The 19716-nt window shown below is 38.9% G+C and overlaps 1 protein-coding gene across 2 annotated transcripts in view; it reads left to right on the top strand.

Annotated features, from left to right (window-relative positions):
- The window catches only part of CHN1 (chimerin 1), a 212560-nt gene that overhangs the window by 44258 nt on the left and 148586 nt on the right, over window positions 1–19716 (top strand). For both annotated transcript variants that reach the window (XM_055397656.2, XM_088830214.1), the window contains exons 3-4: window positions 4637–4675; window positions 10673–10728. In XM_055397656.2, coding sequence (XP_055253631.1) covers window positions 4637–4675; window positions 10673–10728 — 95 coding nt within the window. The remainder of the gene's footprint in view (window positions 1–4636; window positions 4676–10672; window positions 10729–19716) is intronic.

Raw genomic sequence — 19716 nt, 5'->3', positions numbered from 1 at the left:
ATCTTGCACCAGTTTACATTCCACTGGGAAAAAAAGATTGCTAGGAAAATATATATTTTTTAAATTAATTTGTTTTAATTGGAGGCGAATTACAATATTGTGGTGTTTTTTGCCATACATTGACATGAATCAACCATGGGTGTACATGTGTCCCCTCTCCCCTGTCCCTCCCTGTTCCATCCCTCTGGGTTGTCCCGTGCACTGGCTTTGAGTGCCCTGTTTCATGCATCCAACTTGGATCTGTTTCTAATATGGTAATATACATGTTTCAGTGCTATTCTCTCAAATCATCCCGCCCTCCCCTTCTTCCACAGGGTCCAAAAGTCTGTTCTTTATATCTGTGTCTCCTTTGCTGTCTCGCATATAGGGTCGTTGTTACCATGTTTCTAAATTCCATATATATGTGTTAATATACAGTATTTGTGTTTCTTTCTCTGGCTTACTTCACTCTGTATAATAGGCTCCAGTTTCATCCACCTCATTAGAACTGATTCAAATGTGTTTTTTTAATAGCTGAGTAATATTCCATTGTGTATATGTACCACAACTTTCTTATCCATTTGTCTGCTGACGGACATCTAGTTTGTTTCCATGTCCTGGCTGTTGTAAACAGTGCTGCAGTGAACATTGGGGTACACATGTCTCTTTGACTTCTGTTTTCCTCAGTGTGTATGCCCAGCAATGGGATTGATGGGTTATATGGCAGTTCTATTTTCAGTTTTTTAAGGAATCTCCGCACTGTTCTCCATAGTGGCTGTACTAGTTGGCATTCCCACCAACAGTGTAAGAGGGTTCCCTTTTCTCCACACCCTCTCCAGCATTTATTGCTTGTAGATGTTTGGATAGCAGCCATTCTGACTGGCGTGAAATGATACCTCATTGTGGTTTTGATTTGCATTTCTCTGATTATGAGTGATGTTGAGCATCTTTTCCTATGTTTGTTAGCCATCTGTATGTCTTCTTTGGAGAAATGTCTGTTTAGTTCTTTGGCCCATTTTTTTATTGGGTCGTTTGTTTTTCTGGTATTGAGCTATATGAACTGTTTGTGTATTTTTGAGATTAATTCTTTGTCAGTTGTTTCATTTGATATTATTTTCTCCCATTCTGAAGGCTGTCTTTTCACCTTGCCTATATGGAAAAGAATTTCAAAACCCACATTCTGTTTTTAAATGTCACTAATGATTAGACTTCTTTTAGCATTAAAGAAAGCACAAACTTAAATCCCAGTATTTCTTGGTTATTTGCCAAATACTCATTAGGCCACAAAACTGTGATCTGTAGCATCTTGAAAAATGTCTTCTGTAATACAGTAAGTGTATAGGCAAGATCAAAATAATAAGAATGCATAGGTGAAATCATTGACAATGCCCTGAGGCAAATATGGTAACATCATGTTTTTAACTTCACTTTTGGTGAAGGCTGGAGAGGATTCTCATTTACTGAAGTTCTCCTGAGTGCAAGATGTTTAATGTATGATACCTAATTTAATCCTCCAATAAACCTGTGTTATTACTGTTCCCATTTTAGATGATATTATTACTCTATACATAAAGAAAAAAGAGGTAGTAAGTTTCCTAAAGTCACACAGCAAGCTAAGGTTGATGTTCCCCTCCAAAATTCCTATCTAGGACCAGGTTTACAATCCCCCGGAGATAGAACTTTGAATATTAGCCTCTTTTTCTCTCACCATCTCCAAAGTGGAAGTGATCCCCAGGGTTGCCTGCTCATCAGCGCAAACTTGTACAGGGTTTGCAAGGAGTTAGGGCCAACTACAAAGTAAGAGGGCACAGTCCCAAATACTTCTCTCACTTCTGACTCCAAGTGCAATTGGGAGGTAGTTCCTTCAAATCACCCTTGGGTTTGATAATTCTCCAGAAGGACTCATAGGACTCACTAAACACTATTATACTGAGAGTCATGATTTATTACAGGGAAAAGATACAGATTAAAATCCACCAAAGGAAGAAGCACCTAAGTCAGGGTCCAGGAGAAGGACTGAATGCAAGTGTCTCTTGTCCCCTGTGGAGTCAGGATTCATTGTCTTCCAGCACTGGTGTATGATGAGACACATGGAGGATTGCCAACCAAGGACACTCTCTCAGTCCTTGAGTTTAGAGTTTTTAATGAGGGCTTTATGACTGATGGCCCACCCACAGGGTGGAACTTGGTCTACAAGTTGACTGACCCTGTGTGACCTAAAACCCCATCGTAAGTCACATTGTTACTCTCTGACTAGCCCAAGGATCTCAGGCAAATACAGTTACTTCCTAGGAGCTGAAGGCGAAAATTAGACCTCTTCTTAGGTGCAAGGTTAAATTCTTTACTACCCCGGGTCTCAGCCTTTTTGAGTGCCTTTTCTCTTTTCTTCCTGGCTACATGTGCTGTCTTCCACCGGTGGGTCGGGAGGTGCCTCGTCACTGCAGTTTATGCTGTTTGGATGCTGGCAAGAAGGCTGAGACACACACATGAATATTTCAGGCCAAATGCCAGGAGAGTGAACATCCGCTCTCCTTTTAAACCCAAAACTGGCTTAGGATTGAATGGCAATTTAACAGGATCCATATGGCATGGATGAAATCATTAAATGACTTGAATGCTTAGAGGCAAATTTTTCCTCATATAAAAAATATAGTTCAATTAATTATAATTTATTTTTTAAGACAAACATCAGTACAATTAACCTTCCAAACATACACACCCACATGCCCATGCCCACCCCCTAGCTAGGTAAATATGTATATATCTTTATATTACTGTGCTAAGGTCATATTTCATCCTAATGTTATATCATTGTTAGGTGAACTTACCTGAGATGGTAGTTTTCCTAAATAACTAATCATTCATATACAGATAATCCTCCTTATTCTTGATTCTATATTTGCAAATTTGCTTACTTGCTAACATTTGTTTGTAACCCTTTTAAAAAAATACTTGTGACACTTTCATGGTAATTTGCCAACATTTATAGAGTCGCAAATTGAGTTGCCTGACCTGTATATTCCCGGCTGAGCAAGGCAACTCTGCCTTCTGTGTTTCAGCTCTCATACTGTAAACAAGTGTTCTTCTCAGGACGTAGTTAATGCCACTTTTTTTTGTATTTTTGTGGCTTTTTATTGGTGATTTTATTTTTTAAAATGAACCGTAGTGTCAAAATTCTGTCTGGTGTTCCAAAGTGCAAAAAGGCAATGATGTGTCTTATGGAGAAAATACATGTCAGATAAGCTTCTTTGAAGCATAAGTTACAGTGTAGTTGGCTGTGAGTTAAGTGTTTATGAACCAACAATATATACTAATAAGGTATCTTTAAACAGAAATACACAGAAAGCAAACTTATATATTGATTGGTTGATGAAAAAATTGTGACCAGAGGTTCACAGGAACCTAACTTGTTCCCCCAGGAGCAGTGGTTCAGTGTTGGTTAATTCCTTGTGTACGATGATGTTGTAGGATGTAACGTCTGTGAATGAGTCAATTACATTTGCTGCATTACTTCATTCATTTATTCATGTCATCTTTTATTCATTCTTTGAGAAAACATACATGAAAACTTCTGGTGCCAAGTTTTTTCTACATGATGTAGGGTTTCCCTCGTATGTCCTTTTGCCCATCATTGGTAGTCTTACTGTAGCCCTCTGATTCAAAGCATTCATGTGGTGGTTTATGATAACACATCAAAAATGAAGTGTAAGAACCTTGCATTTGAAAGGTTGGGATTTGAGGGCTGAATGTTTTCACTCTGTGACAATTTTAATATGAGCTACATATGCAAGATTCACCATTCTCAGTAGACTTTCTGTGAATTTCCTTGTTTCCTTGGAGACCACGATTTTTAGGATCAGATTCCTCAATGGGTTTATGTTGGATTCCAGCAGAGCCAGGTGCTGTGTCTGGCCACACCTCCCGACACCAAAATGCTGTCTGCTGGTTTGGCTGCATGGCCTTGCAGGCATGACTTCGTGCTAGCAAGAGAATTCCTCAGCTGTGCTGTACAGATGAGAGTGCCAGGCTGCGCTGTCCCCTCGCCTTTCTCCCTCGTGTGCTTGTCTTTCGCTCACTTTCCACTGCCTCTTCACACTGTCCTAATCCACATTCGAGCAGAGGGAGGTGAATGGGCTTGGGGAGCACGTGTTGACCTCATGTTCTTTGTAGCTCCCCAGATACACTCACCTTCACTGAAGTGTTTCTCATTTCCTGGTTTTGATTGTCCAGGATGTATGAGGACTAAGGTCCATACCTTGCTGTTCTTTTCTCCTAATGTTAATAAAACCAGTTTTGCTGGCATCCTCCCAAAGTGAAAAATTCCCATGAGTTCTGGAATCTTTCAGTGGAATGAAAGTTAAGCCCAGAGACATTATTGACTATTACCTCAGTGATGTTGAAACAGTAACAGTTAAGCTTGATGTTCTCAAGTGATAAGCAGTTGAATAAATAACAATAATTTTCTTCAAAAATCTCTGTGAAATTTTATTCCAAGGAAGGAGGGACCAAGACTGAAAATCTTTGAATACCCTTTAGTGCCTAGCACAATGCCTAGGACAGGTGGACCTCAGCAAATACATATTAAATGAATTGATGGTTAAAATAACTCACTTAAAATACAAATATTCAGTAACGTTAACCTTGTTTTTTCTTTCAGATACAGATGAATATAGACCTCCTGTATGGAAATCTTACTGTAAGTGTACACATAATTTTAAATTGGATGGGTTATGCTGCTTTATAAGTAACATAAAAATATTAAGATATTGTTAATATTTTAAGATATTTTTAGATTTTAGAATCTAATCTTCAATAGATACGAAGATTGACTCAATTTTGTGCCCACTATTGAAAAATTAATATACAACAGGATTTGTGATTAACACAGGAAAAGAAACTGTGGGGAAACAGGAACATTTGCATGAAGCCTGTACATGGTTTGAGTGTTAGGAATGCATCTCATCCCCCTGAGTTCACATGGAACTCCGTATTATGGAACTTGAGACCACTTGTTGACAATGGCTGGTAAAACTAATGCAAGGAGAAACTAACTGAGAATTCAAGGACTCTTTTCTTGGATCCTGATTCTTTATATCAAAAAAGAATAAATAAATGATACGTCAAGAGGCTAAATTGAAAGAATGGGTAAAAAGAGGCAAAAGAAAAGTCTTTTTTTTTTTTTTTAGGAATTGCCTTCCCAAATATAAGAGAGAGACATTTGAATTCTATATTGTTCTTTAAACTTTGCATTAGAATACAATTTTTTTCTGATGAGTCTGTGTTCTTAGTCCTTTATTTTCCCTTCCTTGTTTCCTAGAGAATATTGTTGCATCGAATAAAAGCTATTTCAGATTTTTTAAAAATGGAAATAAGGTTAATACAATAATTGGTTTTTTAAAAAATCCATGAATGCGCTGTTGTAGAAACCAGTACTGTAAACTTCTGTATGCTGTCTAGGGTCGAATAAGCAACCTAAAAAACTTTAAATATAGATTATTAGCATCTTTGTAAATATTGAGTTATTCTCTGTTTTGATATTTGTAAGTTGTTGAAATTTGCTGACTGAAAGAGCAGTAATTCAGATTCTTATTTGTTTTGTGTTCCCAGAACAATATATTTAATAGATTTCCACTTTGGGCTAATTATAGTAAGCAAAACTGAACAGTCTCTAAAAATATTTCCATAGATGTATTTTCCCCTACCCCTGCTGCTTTCTTTTTGTTTCTGGGGAGTATAGTTAAATGTATAAAAATGACTAATGTTCTTTACCTCTCAAAGATTTTGTCGTATAATCTCATTGGCGGGAGGACTATTTAAATTTTTCTCTGCATTTTCTAGTTTTCAATTTATCTTTATTCCCTTTGCTCTGACTTGTGCCTTGCGCATTTTAATGTAAGAGCATTTATAAAACCTCAGACTGTTATTTAATCATAGTGGCGATTTTTCCCCCTGAAGAATATTGCCTGCTAAATGTGGTATATGCAATTTGTATTTTCTCTATCTTCATATGTCTTAGAGTAGCAACCATTTGTCTTAAAAATGGCATATTTCCTCTTTTATTTTGATGATAATACTGAATTTTAATAGTTTCTTTTAGTGACTTCAAGCCTGAAGAACACTGCCACCCCTCATCATTTTAATAGTGGAAAAAGGAGGAAATTATTAGAATAGACTTTATTTTCTGACCATCAAATGCAAAAACTTCCAATTCAAGGAAATTTTATGATTAAAGCCAAGCTGAAAGGCCTATCCCGTATTTAAAATGAGTCATGTGAAATTACTTTATGAAATCATGGTGTTGTCTAAGAATTTGTATATGTGCACATTTTAACTAATGAGAAACATGTAAAAATTACATTCTCACATTGAAGTAATTGGTATGATGATTGTTTAGATTGTTAAGTGTGTTTGTCAAAATTCTGAATCTAGAAAAAATTGAGATGTGGGTTGAATTGTTTTCTTTTTGTTTGTTTTGCCTTTGCCACTCACAGTTACTTTTACAGTTTTATGTCCAGGTAACTGTAAATAATCCCCAATAAGGTATTTAATAATAATACTGTAAGAAGTTCACATGTTCTAGAGTCTGTGCATTTTAATAGGAAAAGTGTTTTAGAACTGACAAGTCTGTGACACCCCTATTTCATCATGAGTGATTGAAGTTTTAAGTTACTGGGGTAAAAGGCCCTCCCCAGTACCCTCAGTAATTGAGCTGTGACATTTTCTTTAATTCCTATATATGCCTTATTCAGAGTTGATAAGTAACAAATTCTGTTTGATCATCTTTGGGACTGACAAACCATAATGCATATGTTACCTTCTCTGTATTGTGACTTAAATTTTTATAATTAAAGTAATTCTCAAAATGGTGTCGTAAAATCTAAATGGATTGAGACTTTAAAAAAATCATGTATATCTGTCCACATAAGGAGATACAAGCAGAATGAAAGCTATTCAGAATGTTTTGATTGTTCAAGCTATTCTGTACTACATCTATAAAACTGAAGGGGACAGTTACATTCTCATGTCAAAAGTTGCAGCATGTTAAGGATTTTTCTTCTCTCCTTAGCTTGGTGTGGTCTGAGCAGCTTTTCAAAATGTGATTCTATAAGAAACTTATTTTCACTGTGATTCTATAAGAAACATTTAACCTGTGTCTATTTTTTGCATTCTGATTTTGGTTCAGTTGAGCTTGTGAGAACATAATTCTAATACCTTAAAAATTCAAATCAATAACTAAGTAGGAGTTAGCAAGATGTCCAAGTTGAGAACTCTTAAAGTAAATGCAGTTTTGTTGTTTTTCAATATGTCTTTCTTGAAATCAAGCAGGGGCCTCACAGTTTCAAGAGGAGCTGGAATTGTGTTTTGCTTTTATTTTTGTTGCTAAATCTCTTAATTTTTAAATGTTAGAAACAAAATTTTAATTTAAAAAACAGATGCTGAAAAAACACATGTAAGCCAATTTTGATCTCAGGATGCCAGCTTGAGGACTCTGAACATGATTCACAATGTATTGTCTCTAGGTACTAAGAATTTCTGTAAGAAGTACATAAACATTGACACTTTTGAGGTGATTGAAAAATGTTGAGTACTTTAATCATATCTTATGTTATCTTGAATTTAGCTGTTAATTTTTGGTGAATTGAACACGATTGTTCAATTTAAGTTTCAGCTGACTTTCAGCTTAAATTAAAAAAAAAATACCTTCTAAATTTAGAAGGGCCTGAATTAATTATTCTTTATTAATTACAGTTTATGATTTTTGATGATCCTTTTGATGAACATTCCCTGAATTCATATGTTATATTCAGTTATATGATATCCAGTATTCAAAGACCCTTCCTTTATGTGTATTTTTATTAAAAATGAGTCATAGAGCTAGATTAATCCTTGGTACCAAGCCAGTAGGGGACGTGTTTGTCTAAAAATTACTCTTCTCAATCAAACAGAACTGTATCCTTTGAAACTCTGATGGAAGCAAAGGGTAAAATTCTTATGAGGTTGTCAGTCTTTTTCATACTGGCTTATCTTAGCATCTGCTTACTGAAAAGGTGAATGCGCCACTGATGATAACCAGATGCTACAGTATTTTTGTGCTTTTACTCAAACTCAACACTTTACTTTCTCTAGGAAATTGTAATATCCTCCTTGGGCACTACTCAGTTCTCATAATTGAGTTTCCACGGGTGACCCTACTTTCTAAAACATTTTCTTGACAAAGGAAAACTACTGCTCAAAACAGAAATGTAAACTGAATTTTCACATCTTAGTTACAGATAGGGAGAAATGGACCTGAAGAATGGACCTTTTTGCAAATTATGTTTTGGTCCTCTTGGGAGGATGGAGATTTACAGTTATCTCTGGGCTTCACGTGTCTCTCGTGGTAAAGAACCTGCCTGCCTTTGTGGGAAATCCAGGAGATGCAGGTTCCATCCCTGGGTTGGGAAGATCCCCTGGAGGAGGGCATGGCACCCCACCCCAGTATTCTTGCCTGGAGAATCCCATGGACAGAGGAGCCTATGGTCCATAGGGTCGCAAAGTTGGACACAACTGAAGTGATGCAACGTGTACACGCTGGTGATGCACATGTGCTCTCGCTAAGTGAGCCACACAGATTTATTGTCACTGCTTTCTCTCTTCCCTTCCAATCTCAGAATTATTCCCTTCATATCATCTTTTTAATCCATAAAAAACATATTCACGGGAGTATTTTTGAAAAACCAACTTTCAACGTAAAATATGGTTGTCTAAACTATATTAATATATTTTGTCTCTTAGGGATTTTTGCACCAAGGAGAATAAGGCAAAGGAATACATTTCTATCAGTAGATGTTAAACATTATTAAATGAGGAAGTGTTTTGTTTATTTTTTATTCTTAAACAGTAAAGCTTCATCTTCTTAGCACCTTTTAAATCATAGCATTACCATGTTGTTATGTTGTGGTGATGACCTGAAGATGCATTGTGATAATCAAATATTTATTGTTAAAAATTTTCTGTATCAGTCACCTACATATAAAAATAGCTAATCTTTGTTGTTTGTCATATGCTGGGGACTGTTTTAAGTCTTTCACATACAGTCTTTAATCCTTTCAGTAATCTATAAAGTAGAAACTATTGTTATCCCCATTTTCAAACAATGACAACTGATGCTCAGTGTGCAATGTTAGTGGCAGAGCACCAGCATTCAGATTCCAGGTGGTCTAGTTCAGGAGTTCAGATCTGCAATTTCAGTACTTTGTTGCCTTTACATAGCAGTACAGAACAGTGATGTGTGTCTGTGTATGTTCTTAGTATATTTACTGTATGTATACACACACAGACTTCTCTGGTGGCTCTAATGGTAAAGAATCCACATGCAGTGCAGGAGACCTGGGTTGGGAAGATCCCCTGGAGAAGGGAAAGGCTATCCACTCCAGTATTCTGGCCTGGAGAATCCCATGGACTGTATATAATCCATGGGTCACAAATAGTCCATGGGGTCGCAAAGAGTCGGAAATGACTGAGTGGCTTTCACTTTCATACACACACACATACATAGTCTAACTGTGTATATTTATATATGTCTCTGCACTATATGTGAATATCATCAGAGGCAGAGTCTATATAATATGTCCACTTGAAATGTGAGCCCTGTATTATTTGGCAATGCCAGATGCTGTCCCAGACATTACATTGACCAAATGTCTACGTATTTAAATACACTATTACATTCAGTTATATGTTGATTATATGTGTAGAAATAGAAAACAGATTTTCTCCAGGAGATAAACTTAGACCTACATAAACACACTTTCTCTGATAACCATACATTCTTTGGATTTTTTTCTTTGTGTCAAGTCAAAAAGCTTGAAGTGAGTCTTAGAAGGACATGTGTGTGTGTGCTCAATCTTCTCTGACTCATTGCAACCCCATGGACTATAGCAGGCCAGGTTCCTCTATCCATGGGATTATCCTGGCAAGAACACTGGAGTGGGTTGCCATTTCCTTCTCCAGGGGATCTTCCTGACCCATGGATTGAACCTGCATCTCCTGCATTGGCAGGCAGATTCTTTACCATTGAGTCACCTGGGAAGCCCTTAGAAGGACATGGTATTGATAAAATTTTTCACCAGTCCATTTTCAGATGTCCAAACAATTATCCTCTGACTAGCTATTTGGTGTTTGAATTCTCTCTTGTTGCATTTACCCTAGTTGAATAGGTGGTGGTAACTTTGGCTCAGAAACTTTGTTTCTAGGGGAGATTATCTTTGAAGATAAATGTTCATAACATAAATAGGGGAGAAAAACGTGTATGTGTTACATCTAGCCTATAAATCCTAATTTTAGTTTCAAGTTTGACACTTAATAATGTGCTGTTAAAATTTGTTTATAACAGGGACATTCTTTATGTAATATATCCATAAAAATTGAAGAAAATAAATGACCAGATTATGGAGAGCAGAGCCAGATATCCAGTATTGAGTTGTTATAACACTTCTGTGGCTTATAATTTTTTTATTTGTGTTTGCTTCTGGGCTTTCACTAAATATGCTTTGGCTTACTTTCTTTACTGTTTTCATAACAAAATTTAATAGCAAATAGGACTGTACCACAGTTTTCTTATGAAAGTTAAAAAGCAGGCAGGCTTTGATTCCTAATATATTCAGATGTTCTGCATAAGGGAAACTGACATCTTTATTTTCTAACTTCCCAGTATATCAACTGCAACAAGAAGCCCCTCATCCTCGGAGAATTACCTGTACTAATGAGGTGGGTGTAATGAAACCATTACAAAATGTCTCTCAATCATTTGTTTCCCAAACTTTGACCTTCTTCAGTGGTGTGGTTGTTTGTGAGATTAACTGTTGATGCTACTTAACATCATAAAATTGTAACTTGAATGCATTTTTCTTAACATTCTTCTCACTTTTTAATAGACTGTTTGGAACACAGGATAGAATAAGACAGTATAGTTTTAAGTGATGTTAGTATTCTTTTAAGTGAATTTATACATTCTTCCATTTCTTATTGTTTTATTCTTCTTAAAACAAAGTTTAAAGGCATCATTGTAATGTTATTGAAGTAATTTTTCCATCAATAAAAGATTTAAATCATGATTTTAAAAAGCAAAAGTCATGGACAGTTCACCAAAAGAGATATATGTATATATATATATGACATGATAATATATGAAAAGATCTTCCACTTCATTAATAAGAGAAATGCAAATTAAAATATACACTGAAAATTTTCACTTTTCAGATTGGCAAAAGTTCAGCAGTTTAGAATATACTCTTAGTTGGTAAACCTGTGAGGAAATAGGCACTCCTCTGTTGCTGATGGGAATGTGAAATGCTGCAACTTTATATGGTAGCTTTGTAATGTCTAACATCTACATTTATCATTTGATCTAGCAGTCCAGATCCTACTCTGATTTACTCTGATGAATTGCCTGTACATATATGAAATAGCATATGCTCAAAAGTTTTTCACTGTAGGATTATTTGTAATGGCAGAATGTTGAAAAAAAATCTAAATGTTCCTAGGCAACTGATTGAATAAATTACAATACTAAAAAGAATAAGGACAAATTCTATGAGCTGATATGGATTATTTCCATATACAGAATTTATATGTAGTAATTATGGTCCCTATTTAGTAATAAAGAAGGGAAAATAAGAGAGAAATAAATCTTACTTTTGCAAAAGAGAAACACAGGAAGGTTAACCCAGATAATAGTGAAATAGTTTTCTATAAGGAGTGGGTGAGGAGCAGGGTAGAGGGGATAAGGGTGGAAGTGAGACTTCTCTGAAGGTGTGTTACTTCTGCAAGTATCTCACATATTTAAATAGCCAAATTAAAAAGGATTTAAAAGACTCTAAAATTGAATACAAATAGAAACAAGTGAACGTAACAAATTCATAACGTTATCACCCCTTTGCTGACAAAGGTCCATCTAGTCAAAGCTATGGTTTTTCCAGTCGTCATGTATGAATGTGAGAGTTGGCCTGTAAGGAAGGCTGAGTGCCAAAGAATTGATGCCTTCCGACAGTGGTGTTGAAGAAGACTCTTGAAATGCAAGGAGATCAAACCAGTCAATCCTAAAGGAAATCAGTCCTGAATATCCATTGGAAGAACTGATACTGAAGCTGAAACTCCAGTACTTTGGCCACCTGGTGTGAAGAGTCGGCTCATTGGAAAAGACCGTGATGCTGGGACAGATTGAAGGCGGGAGGAGAAGAGGACGACAGAGGATGAGATGGTTGGATGGTATCACCGACTCAGTGGACATGAGTTTGAGCAAGCTCCAGCAAATAGTGAAGGACAGGGAAGCCTGGCATGCTACAGTCCATGGGGTCATGGAGTCAGACACTACTGAGCGACTGAACGACAACAGATTTATTGTTTTGGCTATTCATACGTAGAAGGAAATATTCTAAGATCTGAAACCTATGAAAAGATCTTTTAACTATAGTTAGTTGGTTTGTGGTTGTTGCTGGTACTTGTTCAGAAATTCTGCAGTTATCTTGTTGTAACATAGGATAGAGCAAAGGAGTCATTATACTGGATTCTGGGGAACCAAAGTTTTAGGAGATGCAAATACGGAATGGGAGGAAAATGACAAATATGCTGTGGGATTGAATTTGAATTGGAGGTATCAGTATGACCCCATCGATTTTTAAAAATGTATTTTCCATTTCAGTTCATGGAAAGGTCTTAGAAGAAATGTCCCAGTAAGAACCAATAAAACCAGTACTCAGATTTTAGTTTCCAAGTACTATTTCCTACTACAAGGAGTCAGCGCTCCTTAGAGAAATTTCCTGATTCTAGAATATAGGGGTGGGAGGTCTGGGAACATCTTATGTCAGAAAGCAGGTGGATGAGGATGTGTCAAAAATAGATAGGGTCCCACTTGAAGAGTTCCTACAAGCAACGTTTGGGACAATTTGACATCAGAAAGAATGATAGTAATGAATTACAACACATTGAATGAAAAGAGAATTTGTAAGTGTATAAGCAGCCATGAAATTAAAAGACGCTTATTCCTTGGAAGGAAAGTTATGACCAACCTAGACAGCATATTCAAAAGCAGAGACATTACTTTGCCAACAGAGGTCCGTCTAGTCAAGGCTATGGTTTTTCCCGTGGTCATTTATGGATGTGAGAGTTGGACTGTGAAGAAAGCTGATCGCCGAAGAATTGATGCTTTTGAACTGTGGTGCTGGAGAAGACTCTTGAGAGTCCCTTGGACTGCAAGGAGATCCAACCAGTCCATTCTAAAGGACATCGATCCTGGGTGTTCATTGGAAGGACTGATGCTAAAGCTGAAGCTCCAATACTTTGGCCACCTCATGCGACGAGTTGACTCACTGGAAAAGACTCTGATGCTGGGAGGGATTGGGGGTGGGAGGAAAAGGGGACGACAGAGAATGAGATGGCTGGATGGCATCACTGACTCGATGGACATGAGTTTGAGTGAACTCTGGGAGTTGGTGATGGACAGGGAGTCCTGGCATGCTGTGATTCATGGGGTCGCAAAAAGTTGGTCATGACTGAGTGACTGAACTGAATGTTACTTAAAAAGAAAAACCCTCCCGAATACAGAGAGGAAAACAAAGGGGAGAAGATTGTTCTTTCCAGTAGATTAGTAGCTAGAAATGTACAAAGAATGGTAATGATGTTTTCACTAATAATTGAGTCAAGCAGGGATTTATCATTGGACATTAAAACATAGAGTAAAAATTTATATATGGGTAGAATAATCACATGGTCTTGATTATATTTCCAGTCCAGTTCACTCTCCCCAAATTCCAGACTATATACCCAGTGCCTGCTCTACCTCCTCCTCCAGTTATCTAGTGGGCATCCCAAATATAACACATCCAAAGGAGAACTGACCTTTATCCTCCTTCCCAAACCTGCTTTACCAGAGCTTTCCACATCTCAGGTACTGTCAGTTCCTTACATTTGAACCAATCCAAACCATGCATCATCCTTGATTGCTTTTTATTTTATTCTCTCTCATCTTTGCGCAGTTAATCCATCAGGAAGTCCTATTGGGTCTGTCTTCAGAAGAAGTCCAGAACATGTCTAGAATTCTACCACTTCTTACTATCTCCATAGCTACCATTCAAGTATGTACTTTGGAAACTTCTAGATTCCCACCGAAATCCATTCTTTCTTTGGAAATAAGGTTACTCTAAATTTCATCAGCTTTTTTTTTTTTTTTCAATAGTCATGTCCATGTGACAATTTTTTCTTGTGGAACAGAAGTGAAGCTTATTGTCGGGTCCATTAAAACTTTCCACCCAAGTCCTTCTGAATTATTTTTACCTTCTGCTTAGATTCAGATAAAAACTAGGAACTCTTGACAAGGAGATGGTGGAGCTACCAGATGGAAGATATCTGGATGTAGGACAGTTGTGTTCTTGACCTGAATACTTACCTAGAAATTATATACAGGCATACTTAGTTTTTGCTTCCCTGATAGCTCAGTTGGTAAAGAATCCGCCTGCAATGCAAGAGACCCCAGTTTGATCCTTGCATCGGGAAGATCCACTGGAGAAGGGTTAGGCTACCCACTCCAGTATTCTTCGGCTTCACTTGTGGCTCAGCTGGTAATCCACCTGCAATGCGGGAGACCTGGGTTCAGTCCCTGAGTTGGGAAGATCCCCTTGAGAAGGGAACAGCTACCCACTCCAGTATTCTGGGCTGGAGAATTCCATGGACTGTATAGTCCATGGGATTGCAGAGAGTTGGACACAACTGAGCGACTTTTCACTTTCATACTTAGTTTTGTTGTGCTTTGCAGATATTACATTAACAAATCGAAGGTTTGTGGTAACCCTGCGTTTCACACCAGTCTGTCAGAGCCATTTTTCCATCAGCATTTGCTCACTTTGTGTCTCTGTGTCACATTTTGAGAATTCCCACAATATTTTAAGCTTTGTATTGTTGACGTTTTGTTCTGGTGATCTGTGATCAGTGTTACTATTGTAATTGTTTTGGGGCACCATTAACCACCTCCACATAAGATGGTGTACTTAATAAATGTGAGTTTTCTGACTGCTCCACCAACTGGCCATTCCCGCCCCCCCCCCCCCACCGTCTTTCTCCTCCTTCTCAGGCCTCCCTGTTTCCTGAGACACAACAATATTGAAATAAGGCCAATTGATAATCCTTGCAATAGCTTCTTAAGTGTTTACGTGAAAGAAAGAATTGCACATCTCTCACTTTGATTCAGAAGCTAGGTATGATTAAGCTTAGTAGGGAAGGCTGGTTGAAAGCTGAGATAGACCAAAAAGCTAGGCCTCTTGTGCTGAACAGTTAGCCAGTTTGTGAATGCAAAGGAAAAGTTCCTGAAAAGTGCCACTCCAGTGAACACACAAATGATAAGAAAGTGAAATAGTTAATAGCTGATGTGGAGAGAGTTTGCATGGTCTGGATAGAAGATCAAACCAGCCACCACATTCCCTTAAGCCAAACCCTGATTCAGAGCAAGGTCCTAATGCTCTTCAGTTCTGTGAAGACTGAGAGAGATGAGGAAGCTGCAGAAGAAAAGTCTGAAGCTAGCAAAGACTGGATCCTGAGGTTTAAGGAAAGAAGCCATCTCATAACATCAAAGTACAAGATGAAGCAGCAAGTGCTGATATACAAGCTACAGCAAGGATCCAGAAGATCTTGCTAAGATAATTAGCAAAGGTCGTTATACAAAACAACAGATTTTCAGTGTGAATAAAATTGGAATTCATATCTTTACATGGGAAGAATAGTCATCTAGGTCTTTCATGGCTCGAGAGGAAAAGTCAATGCTTGGCTTCAGAGGACAGGGTTTGGGTCTTGTTGTTAAGGTCTCTAGTGCAGATGGTCACTTTTGAGTTGAAGCCAGTGCTCATTTACCATTCTGAAAATCCTAGGGCCCTTACAAGTTATGCTAAATCTACTCTGCCTGTGCTCTATAAATGGAACAAAAAAACCTGGATGACAGCTCATCTGTTTACAACATGGTTTACTATTTTAAGCCCGCTGTTGAGATCTACTGCTCAGAAAAAGCTATTCCTTTCAAAATATTGCTGCTCATTGGCAATGCACCTGATCACCCAAGGGCTCTGGTGGAGATATATGATATTAATGTTTTTTTCATGGCTGCAGGGCTTCCCTGGTAGCTCAGGTGGTAAAGAGTCTGCCTGCAAGGTAGGAGATGTGAGTTTGATCCCTGGGTTGGGAAGACCCCCTGGAAAAGGAAATGGCAACCCACTCCAGTATTCTTGCCTGGAGAATCCCGTGGACAGATGAGCTTGGCACTGGGCTACAGTCCATGGGTTTGCAAAGAGTAAGACACAACTGAACAACTTTAACACTTCCACTTTCAATGCAGCATCCATCCTGCAGCTTGGATCAGGAGTAATTTTGACTTCTAGGTCTTTATTATTTAAGAAATGTGTTTTATTTCTGTTGATGGATCTGAGCAAAACCAGTGAAAACTTTCTGGAATGGAATCACCTTTTTCCATCAAGAAAATTCATGATTCATAGGAAGAGGTCAAAATATCAACATTAACAGGAGTTTGGAAGAAGTTGATTTCAATCCTCACGGATGACTTTGAGGGGTTCTTGACTTCAGTCGAGGGAGTAACTGCAGAAATATCAAGAGAACTAGAATTAGAAGTGAAGCCTGAAAATGTGACTGAATTGCTGCAATCTCATGTAAAAGTTCAATAGATGAGAAGTTAACACTTGTGGATGAGCAAAGGGATTTCTTGAGGTGGAGTCGAGTGCTGGGGAATGTGCTGTGAAGATTGTCAAAATGACAAGGGTTTTAGAATAGTACATAAACTTAGTTGATAAAGCAGAATTTGAGAGGATTGGCTCTGACTTTGAAAGTTTTACTCTGGGTAAAATGCTACCAAATAGCATTGCTTGCTGCAGAGAAATTGTTCATGAAAAGAAGAGTCCATGGGTGAGGCAGACATCATAGTTGTCTTATTTTAAGAAATGGCCACAGCTTCCCAACCTTCAGCAGCCACCACTCTTATCAGTCAGCAGTCATCAACATTAGGTAAGACCTTGCACCAGATTATGACTCACTGAAGGCTCAGGTGATGGTTGACATTTTTTAGCAATAGAATATTTTAAAATTTAGATATGTATATTATTTTTTAGTTGTAATGCTGTTACACAGTAGCATGTAAATATTAACTTACATGCACTGGGAAACCAAATAATTTGTGAGACTCACTTTATTGCAATTTTGCATTTTTGTGGTGTTCTGGAACCGAACCCACAATATCTCTAAGGTCTACCTATGTTAGCAAGAAACAGGCTTTTATATATTGAAGTCAATTTGTCATACTAAATTAATCTACCCTCTTATTGTGTAACGGAAATGGTTCTTAACTGATCTTTCCCCTCCTGGTCTGAACTCTCATCATAGGATGTTCTTTTTGAAACTTTAGTCAGATCATGCCACTCTTCTTTGGTCTGTGCATTGGTTTCTTGTTTCAGAGTAAAAGCCAAGTCTCACAATCATTTATAAGGCCCTGTGTAATCACCACATCTGCTTTGTTTTGCTATGCTCATCTACTATTTCTCTGTCGCTCGTTTTCTCCCCTGTCCTGCTTTGGCCACACCAACCTTCATGGTATTCCTCAAATGCTCCAGGTATGCTTCTCTTGTGCTCTTTCTAGAAGTTTTCTCTGGTATCCACATGGCTAATTTTTTTCATATCCTTCAAGTCTCCTCATCTCAGTGAGGCCCATCCTGACCACTGTATTTAAAATTATACTTTGATGAGAAGGAACAAGATGGCGGAGGAATAGGACGGCGAGACCACTCTCTCCCCCACAAATTCATCAAAAGAACATTTGAACGCGGAGTAAAGTCCACAAAACAACTTCTGAATGCTGGCAGAGGACATCAGGCACCCAGAAAAGCAGCCCATTGTCTTCGAAAGGAGGTAGGAAAAAACATTAAAGATAAAAAGAGAGACAATAGAAGTAAGGACAGAGCTCCGTCCCGGGAAGGGAGGCTTTAAAAAGAGAGAATTTTCCAAACACCAGGAAACACTCTCACTGACCAGTCTGTGGCGAGCCTTGGAACCTCAGAGGGCCACATAACCGGGAGGAAGAAGAAAGAAAGAATTAAAACCCACAGATTACCTGCCAAATGGTAACTCCCAGCTGAGAAGCAGCACAGAGGCCTGCATACGCCATTAGCAAGTGGGGGCTGGACAGGGAGGAGCCGGCTGAACTGCTTAGAGGACTGGGCTTGAATGCTGCGAGAACAATCCGAGAGAACTGGGGATAGCAAAGCAGACTGGGATAGCTTCCCCACAAAAAGGCGGAAAGCTCTAACCTAAGATTCTGCCAGCCCCGCTCACAGAACAAAGGGCTGAGCAGAGCGAGCCGGCTGCGGTCAGCCCATCCCCCATCCCCTGCCGAGACAGGCAGGGAGGGCAGCCAGAGCTGGAGGGGGCAACCGCGGCCCCAGTAAGGCATCCGATACAAACTGCAGGCAGGCTTCATTGCTAATCAAGACTTCTTGGGCTCGGGCCGGTTGATACCACCTGAGAAGGTGCACCGGTTGTAAACCCAGAAAACTGAGTGGCAGGGACTGGGGAGGTGATAAGTCGCAGCGACCGCACTCGTCAAACACCTGGTCAGCTGAGCTGCTCGGACCGGGGAAGGCACAAAACTCAGGCCCAACCAAGTCTGTGCATTTGTGGAGTACCCGAGAACCTGAACTTGAGCCACTCAGACCTGGGAAGTGCATACAACCCAGCACCGGCCTCGGACAGTTCTGGCAGAGCAACCTAGAGCCTGTGCAGTGTAGACTGGGACAGCACACGTGCTGTGACTGGGGGCAAACCCAGTGTGGCCGAGACGCTGCGAGCACTCCCCACAGATGCCAGAGATATTTGTCTGCAGCGTTCCTCCCTTCCCATAACAGGACTGAACAACTGAGCCTTAAAAAGTGTCCACCCGCACCCTAGTGTCAGGGCGGAAATTAGACACTGAAGAGACCAGCAAACAGAAGCTAAAACAGAGGGAACCACCTTGGAAATGACAGATAGAGTAGTCTAGAGGCTACTCCAAGAATAAGACCAAAAACCAGAGGCAAGAGGCTTAAGCCTGAATCCTGAGAACACCAGAGAACTCCTGACTCCAGGGAACATTAATCGATAGGAGCTCATCAAACGCCTCCATACCTACACTAAAACCAAGCACCACCCAAGGGTCAACAAGTTCCAGAGCAAGACATACCACACAAATTCTCCAGCAAAACAGGAAAATAGCCCTGAGATTCAATATACAGGCTGCCCAAAGTCACTCCAAACCCACTGACATCTCATAACTCATTACTGGACACTACATTGCACTCCAGAGAGAAGAAATCCAGCTCCACCCACCAGAACACCGACACAAGCTTCCCTAACCAGGGAACCTTGACAGGTCACCCGTCCAACCCCACACACAGCAAGGAAACTACATAATAAAGAGAACTCCACAAACGGCCAGAAGAGGGAAAGGCCACCCCAAGCAAAGCAATATAAGCAAGATGAAGAGGCAGAGAAATACCCAGCAAGTAAAGGAACAAGATAATTGCCCACCAACACAAACAAAAGAAGAAGATATAGGGAATCTACCTGATAAAGAATTTCGAATTTTGATGGTGAAAATGATTCAAAATCTTGAAAGTAAAATGGAGTTACAGATAAATAACCTGGAGAAAAGGATTGAGAAGATGGAAGAAAGGTTTA

Source organism: Moschus berezovskii, chromosome 2 (genome assembly GCF_049115385.1).
Source record: "Moschus berezovskii isolate FMDL1 chromosome 2, NW_MosBer_1.0, whole genome shotgun sequence".
Lineage (NCBI taxonomy): Eukaryota > Metazoa > Chordata > Mammalia > Artiodactyla > Moschidae > Moschus > Moschus berezovskii.
This window is presented reverse-complemented; position numbering and strand designations above follow the sequence as displayed.